This window comes from Rousettus aegyptiacus, unplaced genomic scaffold (assembly GCF_014176215.1).
Source record: "Rousettus aegyptiacus isolate mRouAeg1 unplaced genomic scaffold, mRouAeg1.p scaffold_m13_p_17, whole genome shotgun sequence".
NCBI classification, from domain to species: domain Eukaryota; kingdom Metazoa; phylum Chordata; class Mammalia; order Chiroptera; family Pteropodidae; genus Rousettus; species Rousettus aegyptiacus.
This window is the reverse complement of record NW_023416292.1, coordinates 9,342,779-9,357,752: the sequence shown is the minus strand read 5'-3', so window position 1 is coordinate 9,357,752 and position 14,974 is coordinate 9,342,779. Positions and strand designations below refer to the sequence as shown.

Genomic DNA, 14,974 nt, shown 5'->3' with positions numbered 1-14,974 from the left:
ACTTTTTAGTTGTACTTACAAGAAAGAATAGGGAAAGGAGCTTCCAAAAGCAAAAGTCGACACCTATAACTTGATATCATTAAAGATACTAGGTAATATTTTTGCCACTCTGTTTAGATAAAGGACAAATTCCTATTAATATAGTTCAACTCAATGTCCCCTAGATGAGCAGATACCCAAATATTGACACTTCGTGCTCCCAATGAGAACAATTTTTCCATGTCATCACAGAGAAAATTACTTAGGAACCTTAAAAAAAAAAAAAAAAATGAGTACCAATCGCTCAGCATCTACTCAATTTGAAAAATCACCACAAATTTTCTTAATCATATTTTAGTTACAAAATAGAAACTGCTGTATTTTTCCTATGACAAGTGAGACTAAAACTTCTTCCCGGCGAGTATCAGATAAAGTTGGGAAGCTAACTTGAGTACAAAATGCCAAGGTACTTGACATAATAAACAGTGACTTTTCAAAATATGTGGCATTTCTTTTAACAATGACTTACTTATAAAGCGTCCTATTGAAGTTGTTTTTCAAGAAGTGACAATGAATTTTGGCAATCCAGCCATAAACCTTCGCCAGTTAACCCTGTGGATGCTATAGACATGCCTACATGCTGGATGGTTCTCTGGCTACACACAAACCAGAAGAGTTAATTAAACACGAGGGGATTACATCTTGATACTATTACTCTGGTGTTCAAGTCAGTGTTCCTCTTAGCCTTTTTTTTTTTTAAACTCTTGTTTTAACTCACAGGAAGTTGCAAAAATAGCATATTCCCACGTACGTTTTACCTGGCTTCTGCTAATGGTGATATCTTATTTATCTATAGTACAATATGAAAACAAGGAAATTGGCATTAGTACGCTACTGTTTACTAGCCTATGGACTCCTTTATCTTTTCTATAAATAAGTTATACAATAGTAAACTTTCTCAGAAAGTCTCCCAACACCTGAACATCCTCTCACCAAACTACCAATTTATACTTCTAACTCGACTACAAATTACCTATATACAAATCATCCTTATAAACACAAACATGTACACACCCTATATATTCGTAACTGACGCACGCAAACACAAAAGCTTGTACCCACATGAATAAACTTATATGAAAACAACAGCAATCCATCTTTCTCATCAAAGTATGGTTTTTCCTTAATTTCTACTTTCCTCTGCTATTACTACATTAAGATTATGTGTAAAAGAAGCTGAAGACTAAAAGAAACCTTTTAAAGTTATAAAACATAAAAATCCATTCAATGCTTGAATTCTTTCTACAACATCCTTCAGCCTTTATATGATTATCTCTAATGACATGAAATAAATAAGATATGAAAGAATCTAGTCTGCCTTTGGTCAACCCTAATTCTCAAAAGGTCTCTCTAATCATTAGCTAAAATTATGACAACTTATACCCATTTATTTCTAGTTGTATCCTAAAAGGAAATTAACAAGCAAGTCTTATCCCTTACTACCTTTCTCACAAGAAAACCAGACATCCTGCTTTGCCCCATATGTTGTTCTTGCATAATTCATATCCCTTCACATGTAAGATTTGGACAAAACATTATATAGCCCCTCTACACCGAAGCGCCCACAAAAAATATGAAGACCACATATGTTTTTACCAGGTTAATCACTGCTCATTTTTCAGCCATTCTCTATAGAAGATTTGAAAGGCCTTTGTTAGCCTTATCATTCTTGCTTCTGAATACGTACTTTATTTATAATCCAAAAGCCCAAATGCTTAAATTCCTTATTGCATATACATGTTATGAAGGATTTTCTAATCTCAATTAAAGAACGGAAAGTCATTTATTTACCTTTTAATACTAGACCAAGATACAGCTACAGATTACTGCCCCTCTAGGTAAAGACACCCGAGTGTCTTGAACCAGTACTAGGTAGCAGTCTCACATTATTCCAGTAGGTGTCACTCTACATATAATACATTTAAAGTTATTTGTTTCATTTGGTAAATATTTTTTGAGCACCCATTATGTGCCAGGCATGATTCTAGGTGCTGAGAACACAGAAGAGAACAAGACAGACACAGTCTGGTTCTCGGGAGCTCATAGACTAGATAGTAATGAACACATCTGCTTTATCCACTTTCTATAAAAAATTTTATAAAATCCTATTCCAAGGGAAATTTAATTTTCCTAAGTTAATAGACAATACTACTCAAAATAACTCATAAAAAACAAATACTAAAATGAAACAGCATCAGAGAAACTATTCCACACAGGCTAGATAAACGTATCCTGTGTATTTTCTGTTTGAATTAATTCAATGCTTCTGAACTTCAAGTTTCTAAAACCCAAATTTTAGGTATTCCTCAGTACAATGAATAGAAATTTATGTTAAAAGGTAGTTCAACTTTTCAAAATTAAAACTATTCATGTTCTTACAAAGTGGAGACTGTGTTACAAATTTTAAAGGCTTATTTGCAAAGTTTGATTTCCATACATATTTCCTTATCTCTCTACTTACAAAAGTTACATGTCACCTTCTAAACCCCAAACACACTTCCCTGGGAAACAGAATAAAAACCGTAACAAATTATGCCTCAGCAAAGGAATTCCTCCACTGTCAAAAATCCTTAGTTAAATAAACCAAGACTTCAAGGTGACTTATAATTAGAGCACAGCCTTGAGGACGCACTTCAATACAAACAGATCTAAGAGAGGGAGCAGGTAGTGCACATCAAAAAAGTTTATTTGCCTGAACAGAAATCCAAGAACCTACAAACTACTCAATTTCTATTTTGCTTTTCTGTATTCTCAAATAGAATGTTCTCCAAACTGGAAAAGCTAGGGAAGACATGGTTATGGTATTATTTCAGGCTGAAAATTCTTACTGCTTAGAATTCTTTAAGTTTAAAATTAAGTCATTTGAGAAAAATGATGCTTGTAAGAATTTAATAGACACTGACAGCTTCATGTAATATCCAACCTAATGTTCCCTTTGGAATACCTCGAACTATTAATTACTGTCTAAATTACTTGAGATATAAATTACTTGGCATATTATTCAATTTTAACATGGAATCACATGCATACTTTAGAACACAAGAAGTATCCAGTGACATTAAGTTATAAATGACCACCGAAGTGCTTCATAAAAGATGGTTAATGTAAAAATGATCTAAATTAATTTATACCTTAATATTATATAATGCATTTTCTTTAAAAGGACAAGTAATGGTTGATCAAATGTTTTTAAAACATAGTTTATTGTGTATGGTTTTTAAATTACACTTGTAAACTCTCTGAGAGGCCAGTACTGGTAACGTTTGGCATATCTGAGACGTCATCAAATTGGGGAGAATTCAGTGGCAGCTATCTCTGTTAGCTCAGTATTTTCATTTCTAATATAAAAGTGTGTATGTGCATATGTGTGTAGTGTGTGTGTAGGCTTAGTGTACTGGAAAGAGCACAGCTTTTGAAGTCACAAAGATCTAAGTTTGAATGCCAGCACTACCCTAAATTAGCTATGTAATTTGGGGGCAAGTTACTTACTTATTCTAAACATCATTTTCCCACCAAGATGCAAGTAACAGTTGTGAGAAGCATTAAATAAGTTGTTTTATATAAAATGTCTAATATATAGTCTGACATATAGTAAGTGCTCAATAAGCAATAATAGTTAATAGGAGAATGCCACTTCATTTTTCTTTTTGACCATTAGATTGACTGTAACAGTTAATGCTGAACGACTACTGACTCAAAAGTTTCTGTAACTAATACAGTGTATCTTTTTACTCTGCTATAACAGGTTTAAAAAACCAAACTCCTTACTCGACTGAATGCCAACAAATATGCACCTTCTTCTCCTTTAGTTCCAATATATTTTGCATGACCTTACATGAATTGCTTAGATAAAAGCTTTTTCTCTTCTGCTTTTGTTATTTTAAAGTGCAGATGCATTTGAGTCATTTTCTCCTTTTGTTTCATATCCTTAAGATCCAAAGCTTCAAAGACATAATGTCAGCATGCAGTCGAACTCTTGAAGAGACACTGAAGAATTACCTTGTCAATCACCCCAAGGACTCTGAAGGCCTTCAGCTCCTCGGCAGGGCTCCTTAGGTTCCGAGGGGGCCTTGAACTTAGTGATCCTGGAGGCTAATGGAAGATATCAAAGATTACACATCAATCAGGGAGGTACTTGAAGAAGGCTGCCTGCTGAAGCAAATGCCAGGCCAAAGGAAACTAAATTTATCATAAATCAGAGAATGGAAAGATGAAAGGAGAAGTTTCTGTTTGTCTGTAATGTAAAATAAAAAAAATAATAAAATCAAAAATAAAGAAAATCAAAAGAAAAAGCAAGAAAAAAGTTGCAACTAAATAAAACATTGAAAACAAAATTTTAAAAAGAAAAATTAATGAGCTGATACAGTTTTTAAGGCAATAATTCAGTTCAGAACTATACAACTATAATGAAACTTTGTAACAAAAGGAAAACTGAGACAATCAGTCACAGCCTTATATTTACCCCCAGATAGCTCAAGAATAATTTAGAACAGGGAACTAAAAACGAATGCAATAACAGATAAACTTGGAGAGGAAGGGAACACAAGTCATTCTCTTTCATCACGAAACTATAGTCCATTAATTTTACTTTATAAACTAAGTATTTTAAGAGGGATTGGCAGATTCAAGTTCAACCATAATTGCCAATAATGGTGAAAAATTAAGAAACTCCATCACATAACCAATGATTATTAGAACTAAACTGTTCAAGCTAGTCAGGAGATGATAAAAGAAAATTTTTTGACATATTTGAACATCTGTGATGTGAAACACTTAATCTGTTAGCTACGAAAAAATCCAAAAAGATCAGTGAACACAGGAAGGAATATTTCAGTATCACACACAATAAAAGAATAACCCTAACTTCCTATCTATTGGTCTTAGTTTTTCCTATCGGTAAAGTAAGACATTAGACTAGAAAAACTCCAAAGACACCTCCATTTGGCATCTACAACCAGAAAGCAAGGCTATATAATCCATATAATAAAATGGTGATGCTGCAATGGATGACAGGAGACACAAAGCCTTGTTATATCTTCAAAGCAGATCTTTTTATTGTCAAAAATCTATTCGACTACATAGGAAATATGTTCCCCCAGGAATGGAAGATAAATATCCTGGTTAATCAAAGGCCGTGATTAAGAGTTACTGAGACACCATTTCTGGTACATCAAGTCCTTGTACTGAGCAACGTGACCAGACATAAACTCCTTGAGATCACGAATATGCCTTATCCTTCTAGTCAGTCCCCAGCACGTTAGCTGAAAGGAGAGAGGAAGAGCACAATAAAGCAGGAAGAGGGGAGGGAAAAAAGAAAGGGAGATGGCAGGGATAAATCAGGTGTCATTTACAAATGGGAAAACTATCACTTGTAACATTTTCTAAAAGCAGCTATTCTAATCACTTTGAAAATGTTTTGTTTTTAAGTTTAGCAAGTAATTACTAACTTCATTCTTCTGAAGAGGTGATGTTTGATTTAAAAAAGGCATTTTTTTTTTTTGAAAAATAGTTGAGAACACTGGTGATACTGGTGATACTGGCAATTGGACTGAACAATCTCTTAAAACTGATTTACTGTATACTTCTACAATATGTTTCAAAAAATATTTATTTAATATATTATTCCATGAGGTGCTGACAAACAGATATGTCTCTACCTCCCTAAAAGCTTAAAATCCAAGGGGAACTTTTTAGGATATGGAAACATTTAGCAGGGTATTTTAATAGACATATAAAAGAAACAGTCACTCTTAATTTATATTGCTCTACCTTCATCCCTCACCCTGCTCTAAGCACAGTACCTACAAAAAGATAGCATAATCCCCATTTTACAGATACATAAAGGGAAGTTTAGAAGGTCAGGTGTTTGCAGTCAGAAAGAACAGTGGAAGATCCCAACTCTACTGCTTGCAGTCTTTTCACTATACGACAGAGTCTGATAATTAAAAATTCATCTCGTCCTACTTTTTTTATCAAAAATAAAAGCTGCTTGTGATTCGGGTAAAAGGAATGTTGAGAAAAAGTTATAGGGGGAGAAGAACACTTGAAATGATCATTTATCCACTACATCGTCTTTGAAAATACAGCCAAATGCATCCAACATCCCTGTCCCCTTATGTGCTGATGTCATTGGATCTATCAGTTTCCAAAGAAAGTTATCGGTTCACTTTAGCAATCTCAACGGCAAAGAGATAGCAAACAACAAAATCTCGACTGCACCTTTCAGTAAGTAAATACTGTGTGTCTACTACGTGCACGATAACTGAAAAGGATATAAATTATCAAAAAGGCAGGTGCTAGCTTCAAGGAGTTTACAATTTATTGGAGGAAATAAGTCAAATACATGAAAAAGTTAAATAACAATAAAACTTCTTTTAAAAAGTATCAGACAGACAAGTCACTAGTTAGTGTATGATAAACTGTGGTCTCAGAAAGAAGTGGAATTAAAGGTGATTTTTTAAAATGCTATGTGGAAATAAGGTTAGGAAAAAAGTTTGAAAGGAAATTTGCCTGGTTGGGGAAAAAAATGGCCAAACTACAGAATGGAACAAACTTAGGGTCAGTTTTCACAGGCCCTGAATGCCAGGAAGAAAATCTGGACTATATTCTCCAGAATCTAGAAAACAAGTTTTGTACAAGAAACAACCCAATGAAAACAGTGATTTAATAAGGTTACCTTTGCAAAGATGGGAATGGTGAAATTGTAATGGGGAAAGACCAAAGGCAAAGTGATCATTAAAGTTCTCTTTCTACTTTAACCATCTATAAAAGTTTAAGATCAAAGAAATGAACAAAGAAAGATCATAAAATAAAATCATCAATAAAAAAATCCCGTATTTCTTATATGCAGCATTTAAATTGGGTAGAATCCCTATAGATCTATTCCTTTTTTCAGATGGCAAAAGGAAACATAAATCTGCAGAATTTTAAGAACAGAAAGAGACAGAGATCAAGTCTAACATTTTCTTTTTTTTTTTTTAGATGAGAAAACTGAGAAGTAGTAAGGTTAAGCAATTTGTCTAAAGATGACAAAACTAGGTAATAGATAAAAAGGGATTAAATCTTACTTATAAAATATGACACCGTTTGGAGAAACTTCAGCAAATGCTATGGGGGTGGGGGAGAAATACAGTGTATTTCTAGGCAACATGGCTTATTTCTTTAATGAAAAATGTAAAATTTTCACTTAGATGTACTAGTCACTATAGCAGAAGACACCTAGAGAAGTCAGGAGTACCTGCACTCATCTATACGATATCTAAACACAGGGGGTGAGGAGGTAGGAGAGGAAAGAATGTATGATGATACAACAATCTTCAAAACCAAAGCTAGCAAGTACGTATCACTCAAATGCTCAAGCTCATGGCAGAGACCTCTGTTAATCCCACTTTCTCACAGTACAGTGCTCCTTGGCAGCCACTACCAGAGGATTAGTTAGCACACTCATAAAACCTACTTACTAGTTCTGTTTTACATTCTGTAAATTACTACGTGAAGCTTATCTTTGTTTTCGTTTTATGGGTTTTTTTAAAGTTGCGGTTTATCCAGCCCACCATCTTTTTCACTTGATATGATTCCCTGTTCTCAAAGAGATCTATCTTTATTTTCACCAATCTGTGAATGAGATACTTCTCAAACTTTCACTTGTGTGTGTATCAACTGAGGACCTTGTTAAAATGGAGATTCTGATCCATTCAGTCTGGGTGGGGCGTGGGAGGGCTAAGCATTTCCGACAAGCTCCCTCTGTGATGTGATACTGCTGGTCTAGCAACCACATCTGGAGTAGGATCAGCTACTCCTCCGTAAATAACCTGAGAGTAAGTTATCATTACTTGGGGGTGTGGGGGAAAATAAGTAATCAAGGGCAAAGAAAAACATTGCAAAGAACTTCTCCAGAACCCACACTCTGAACACTGATAGCTAACCACACTAGTTTCTGAACTTGGCTTCGTCTATAGATTTTGGGCTCTGCCAAGACTTTCATTGGGAACATATGACCCCTCAATACCCAGTCTCCTGTTAAATCACATTTCAAGCATGACTTTTAATTGGAGTCCTTTTACTGATTTGGAATACCCCCCAATTGCCATCTCTGCTTAGGCATGGTCATGTCTAAGGGTGACACGATAATCATTTAAAAATATTTTCTGAAGAATTAAGAAATGCCAACAACACCAGCAAACGAAAGGCACAGAAAAATATTTTTAATATTATTATAGTAGTTGTACGCAAAATCTATAAGGTATGAAGGAAAGGCATACATTCTACATATTAATTTTTATTTATACCTTGTAATTACATAAGAATGTATTTACACTTTAGAAACAACACAATCTTTTATGTCCTAAATCTAGACTATTTTTCTAAATTTCATTGATCTTGACTTTAAAATTCCTAGAGCTAAAAATAGAAAGAAAAAAAAAAGCTATTCTTAGTCTTTTCCAGGGAAATCTCCTTTTAATGTTAATTCTTAAATGATTTAAAGTCATCTACAATTTTATTAAAAAAGGAAAAAATCTGTCTCCTTCATTTAAGGTTTCACCCTTACTTCAAACAAAATTCATTTCCTTTTTTTCTAAAAACTGCTCTTTTCTTGGTGCTAATAAAGTAATGAAGAAAAAAATAACAGTAGGAGAGTATTTTTGGTACTTTCCATCCTTTTTTTAAAAGGACATTCCAATCAATGACTGGGAAATTCAGAACTATATTTACCACCTAAAAGTTCACAAATAAATTCAATAAAGCAAAAGCTTAAAGCATCACAGAAAACTCAGGTGGAGTGTCATGACCTAGAGTACATCAAAGGGGAAACCGGTAATCAGCAAAAAATTATAAAACCAGAAAGGATTCCTTTATTTTCTTAATCAACAAGGCTAGAAAGAACTATTTGCACAGGGATTCAAAAGAGAAATTATATCTGCTTTGCACAGAATTGAAGAGCTAAAAAGGCTTCGAAATCAGTTATACTAGTCTTCCCACTGTGTTCATTGAAACTGAGGCCCGGAGAAGGTTAAAGTGGATAATTTATTCACCAAGCTAATCAAGAACCTCTAGAAGACATTTAAGTTAAATTATGGATAAGAAAATAATCAAGCATTTTCCTGACCTAAATAAGGACCAGATTTAATAGAATAAAATATAAAGTGAAAATAAAGAGCAATTGCTCATCATAAAAGAAAAAAAAATTTTGCTCTAGCAAGAAAAATTCTCCTCCAGCCTCCTTACCTAAGAACTGAAAAAATCCTACTATATCAAAACTGATTCACGAGGTACCCCTTTTTACCTTTTCTGACTCAAGTTCCCATTATTCTATACAGCACTTACTATTCTTTTATTCTTTTATGTATGTATTTTGGGTCCTCAAATATGCTATAGGGTTTGCAAGAGCAGAGACTGTGTCATCTTTTTTTATAACTCCAAAGTATATCTAGTTTAATACTGTACATACAGTCTTAACAGAGGCTTAGTGAATAATACAATCAACTTTCCTATATTATACTTCTCATTTTATTTTCATTAGAAGCTATGTTTGAAGAGAAATTCTGACTGATACTTCTTGGTTCCTTTCTCCAAGTCAAAACCTTTACAGCAAGCTTTATATGTTTAATTTCCTAATAAATTAGTACTCATAGAAGTGATTATGGGAAACTGTAACCAGGGATGCATAAACAGGGATTTTGAATGAGTAAGTAGTCAGAACATTTAAAGTTAATGTTAACGGAAAGAATAGAATACTGGTAAATTTGACTCCCTATAACTTTTACAATATTTATATACAAGATGGATTTAGTAAAACAAGTAAGTTCATAGAGACCCATTTAATACTTTTACCTATGTCCCCCAAAACAGAACTGAGGAAGTACACACCAGGACTGCACACAAGGAGGGTTGCCAACCCCATGTAAAATAAAAATTGAATTCCAAGCAATCTTTAGATAAATATTCTACTTAAAAAGATAAAACTCAATGGTGAAGTTAAAGGAAATAATCTTAATTAAAATGATGAAAGAAAATAGGAAAAGATTAGCAAACAATATAGAAGTCACAATAATTAACAATCTGAAATGAGTCAGCAGATACTTTATTCAAAATATATTCATTATGTTAGAACATGTAACAAAAGTACATTCCTCCCAAGTTGAAATATAATAGAATCATTTTGTTTTAAAGGAAGTGGTCCAACACATCAAAAATTCTCACTAATAAGCACAGTTTTAATAACTGCATGTTTTAAAAAGTTCCAAAGAAAATAAAAAAGGCTCAGAAAATCAGCAAAAAAAGTTTTAATGGACCAAGATTAAATATTGGGCTGTTTATAAACTAGAAAACAGAGATATTTTTTATAATTTCAAAAAGCATATAAGTATTAAAATTGTGGGGAAAAAGTATAAAAAGCAGTATATAAGGGGAGATGAAAAGAGGACTAAGACTAATGTAATCTTATAAATGTGGCTAACAGGCTGGCCTCTTTCTGAGGTAGGCACTTAGATTTGTGTCTGTGTGTGTGTATGTCCATATATATATATATAAGTGATTTTTAAAAACTCATTTAATCCTAACAACCCAGCAAGGAATTACTATTATCCTCATTATTCAGAGGTAGAAGCTAAGAGTTTGGGTTAAGTACCTTGTCCAATCTTCCATGGCTTCAAATGACAGAGTTGGAAATATGAACAAAACTGCCTGCCTCTAAGATGAATTAAGAAAACAAATACTTTATCCTATCTCTAGAAAATACAATTCTTAAATTACATCAGGAAAAAAACTACGTAGTTTAATATAAAGAAAAAAGTAGCAGAAGTTTCTTTCAGAAATTTACCAAATTCAGATAGCTATGACATAAGAACAACAAGCCACACCCCCCTTAATTTCAAATGCATGAAAGAAACTGCAAAACTGTTATTCTCTGGCGCATCTGAGATCTTGCTCCTCAACATTAGTTTGGCTCAAATCAACTCTTATCAAAATTCTCTTAAATAAATTAATTAATTAATAATAAGAAGCCACAATGTTTCTAATGTTTTAAGCATTTACCTGCTTTCTACACAAGACTAAGGGTAGTCCCAAATAACCTAAATATCCCTGTTAGAATTATGCCTTTATAATTCTAGGTGATCTATAGAAGCCATTTGTAGAACTAATGCTTAAATGATTAGTTTTGGCATGAATCAATAAAACTACAAGATTTGTTCAAGAATCGTAATTTGAGTTTAAAAATTCAAATAAAGTTCAGTATAAATTTTTGTCATTCTACAAAGGAAGATGTTAGGGGCAAAGTAAGGAACCAGAGTAAGGGCCAAAAAATAGAAGGAGAAAGCAAATCCCATTTCAATGCACTTTTGGTGGTTCGTTTTAATGCTTTTCTTTCTACCAATAACTTAAGAAAATTATTGATAAAATTCCAAAAACCAAAATTATCCAACATTCTAATTAAAAATAAAGCCAAGACACAAGACAGCAAAAATGGCTAAAGAAAATACAAAAGGAAACACAAGACATACCTGAGATACATCATCAAATTGGGGTTTCCTATAAAAGCTAGACAGACTCTCTGCTCGCATGAGATACTCTGCTGTTCTTCTTTTCACAGCTTCTCGCCTGGTAGGGCTTGACTCTCCTAAAAGAGAAAACAGAAGTCAAGACATGTGAAAAATACATTAGCTTTTCTTTATCCAATCTGAAGATTAACTTCTTTTTATCTAATTCATCACTTGTTCACATTTCTAAATGGAGATTCAAAACCAGGACATCAAAGTTATTAATACTGGCAAGGTCTACATATTATCTGTATGAATTTTATTTATCCCAGTTCTGAAACGCTCCTATTGAAATACGTATAGAGAACTTGATATATTTTATAGGAGTCAATATATAAGATATGTAGTGTAAAAAGATCTGCAAACAAAATACTAGCCTAGTCCAGACAGTACAGTTGTCCAACTCAACAAATAGGACTAAGTACAATAGATGTCTAATAAGATCTGTGACATAGATATGACATGCTGTAAAAGTACCACCAAACTAGAGAATAAAAGTATTTAGGGTAACTGAATTCACTCTAAATGACTGTTTAGAGTGAGCATCGCAGTTTTTTCATTAACAACAAATTGTTACCCACTTTACAATTGAAAACAAGAATGTGATTGAAATCCCTGTAACATATAATTATGTGAAAGTGACAATTCACTTATCCTGTCTGGCTGTTTCTCTAAACAAAAGGTATTCGGGAAGCCTCCAGAGAACTCCAGACCTCAAAAAAGAGGTGGTCCAGCCCACGGAGTACTAGACTCTCTCCTCTCCAGAGCAGGATGATCCTATGCTTTTATTCATTTTATATGGTACTTGGTGAGCACTTTGTGGCTGAAAGTCAAAAACTTTGAGAACCACTGTAATATTTATGATCGCTAAGATTCCTTTTATAAATAATATTCCATACTATTCATGACTCATTTTTACCAAAGTACTTCACATACAGTACTGTTGTTACAACTGACCCTAAGCATCTTTCTGAATGAAATTAATCAAAAACCAAGTATCACGGAGTGGAAAGTGCCCTGGATTACATTCCAGAAACCCAGGTTATCTGAATTTTGGCTCTGCCTCTCATTAGTCATGTGACCGATGATGTCGTCTCAACTCTATGAAGCTCTTCCTCATTCCCTAAAATGGAAATATACACCTCAAATGATTGTGGAGATTAAAGGAGACACACATGAAAGATACTATAACAGAGACATAAAAATTATAAACGTTTTCGATCTTTATTTTTCTCTCAGAACTGTACCCTACAAAAAAACCTGGCTTGCTGAACTGAAGTGAATTGAATTACAGTAAAACAGACGTTATCCCACAAAAGACTACTAGTGGAAAAAACTCCTATTTCTTCCTGGAACAGCATCTTCTCTCTATTTCTTCTGAGAAATGCTCTTTTGTCCTCCCCTTTATCCTCCTCCCACCTCTACCAACCCCACCACAACGAGGTGAATGAAAGCTGTCATTGTCTCAGATTTCAGTCCCCAGTCACTACTAGTTAAACAAGGGTCACCAGATTGGCTGGGCCAATCACAGAACACAGCCCTCTCAGCCATGGTTGGAAGGGAGAGGAACTGGCCCAACACAAACTAAGCCAATCAGTTTTGCTCTTTTATTGATATGAAGGAAGAAGAGTGGGAACTGCCAGCAGCCGGTTTCTGCCAAAGTGAAAAAGCCAACCTGAAAGAAGGAACCTGGCAGAGAGAAGCAGACGTGAGAGACAAAAAAGGAAAGAGAAAAACCCTGGTGTGACCTGGGTCCCTATTTCAACCAAACCTACATTCCTGCCATTCTTCGCCTAAGGTAGATCAAATGTGGATTTTGTCAAATGCAAACCAAAGCATGCTGACCGAATACAGACCTCAAAGAAAAACTGCAATGAAGGTGTCATTGCAATTTTGCCGAATAACTTTCCATTCACAGCTTTTATTTTACTATTCCATCTCTTCTCTCCAAATGTAATTGGTCTTAGTGAAGAAAAAATAATCTCTTTTGCTTTTTAACTGTGGAATAACCTATATTAACACTCCAACTCCTCAAACTCAGTTAAAATATCAGTATGCTTCCTACCCGTCCTTAAAATTGACTTTCAAACCCAAGATTTTTATTTTTCTCAGTCAAAAGTGAATACAATCTGTGGAAATCACCCAAGTATAACGTATTTTGAGGATATAGTTTGCCACATAAATAAGAAACATTCTCTGTTTCTACAACTACTAGCCCTTTGGTTTGGGGTTTGCTATTTATGGACCCTAAATGCTATTCCCATTCCCATTCCCTTTTCTCACTTCAGGTTATGCCTTCCAAGCCTTAATTTAAATCCCCATTCAGAAATTTTGATTCCTCTTAGGCTCAACTCTAGTAGAAACTGCAGTAATTTAATTTTTTCATTCAGTGATTAAACTTTTAATAAAACTTCAAATTTTGCTTTATTCAAAAAAATCAACTTGCCTTCCAAAATAATTCGAAAGTCAAAAATGCCAAGATTATGGAACACCTAATTAAAGCTAGAGTTAAAAATGTATTTGTGATCAAATCGCTGTTTTTTAAACTTTTGGTATTTCTGCTGCTTTCTAGGCAGTCTCCATAGGAACAGAGGAACAAGAACCGGAAGCCAGCAGTTAAAATGGAGTCCTGCTGATGATAGTGGTTCCGCTTCCATGGAAACAACAATGAAGTAATGGAAATACTGGAAGGCTTTTTAATGTAACCTTAAACATACATACCATGACTCCTTCCTTATCAGCTCCTTAAAAGTAGGTCACAACCACTGCTGATCCATAGCAGCAGTCAAGGATGAAAACCACCTCTTGCAGCTTTCTGCTGCTAGGTACTTACTGAGGTTTGAGAGAACTGTACTAGAAAGAAAAGATTAATCTATAGTTTCAGATTAATTCTGATTGAATTATTGGTAGATGTGACCTTTAAACAGATTTTGACTAAAATTTTTAATTGGCTCTAACTGTAATTTCTTAATTTTCATTTTAAAACATATCACCTATAATTATTTTTCAAGGATAACCAGGTTATCTAGAATTCCATTTTTAATCCTATTATGAGATCATGTGTCTATTATTTCTTCAGTAGTATATATCCATGTAAGACACTTAATGCTCTTAAAAATGGGTACATATTTTACATTCCGCCTAAAGATAAACCAGTATTTTCAATGTTTCTCTACATTTCTGTTAATCATTCAGATACAGCAAGAATTTCCACTTGGCTTTGGCATTCAAAAGAGAAAAACTGCTTCCATTATATAGCCACCTTTGTGCCAAAAAGTTCTGGTGTACCATAAAAGGTATCTAGGCATATATACTGTGTCAACCTGTATTTCTTTACCTTATCAATTTCTGATCAGGAGAGAGGATGAATATAGGGTGATTACTGAGTGTGATCTGTG

At 33.9% G+C, this 14,974-nt stretch overlaps 1 protein-coding gene across 3 annotated transcripts in view; it reads right to left on the bottom strand.

Annotated features, from left to right (window-relative positions):
- Nucleotides 1-14,974, bottom strand: part of RPS6KC1 (ribosomal protein S6 kinase C1) — a 130,950-nt gene that overhangs the window by 50,609 nt on the left and 65,367 nt on the right. For all 3 annotated transcript variants that reach the window (XM_016166464.2, XM_036234497.1, XM_016166465.2), the window contains 2 exons: nucleotides 11,541-11,656; nucleotides 4,039-4,131 (listed from right to left, as the gene is read on the bottom strand). In XM_016166464.2, the coding sequence (XP_016021950.2) occupies nucleotides 4,039-4,131; nucleotides 11,541-11,656 (209 nt within the window). The remainder of the gene's footprint in view (nucleotides 1-4,038; nucleotides 4,132-11,540; nucleotides 11,657-14,974) is intronic.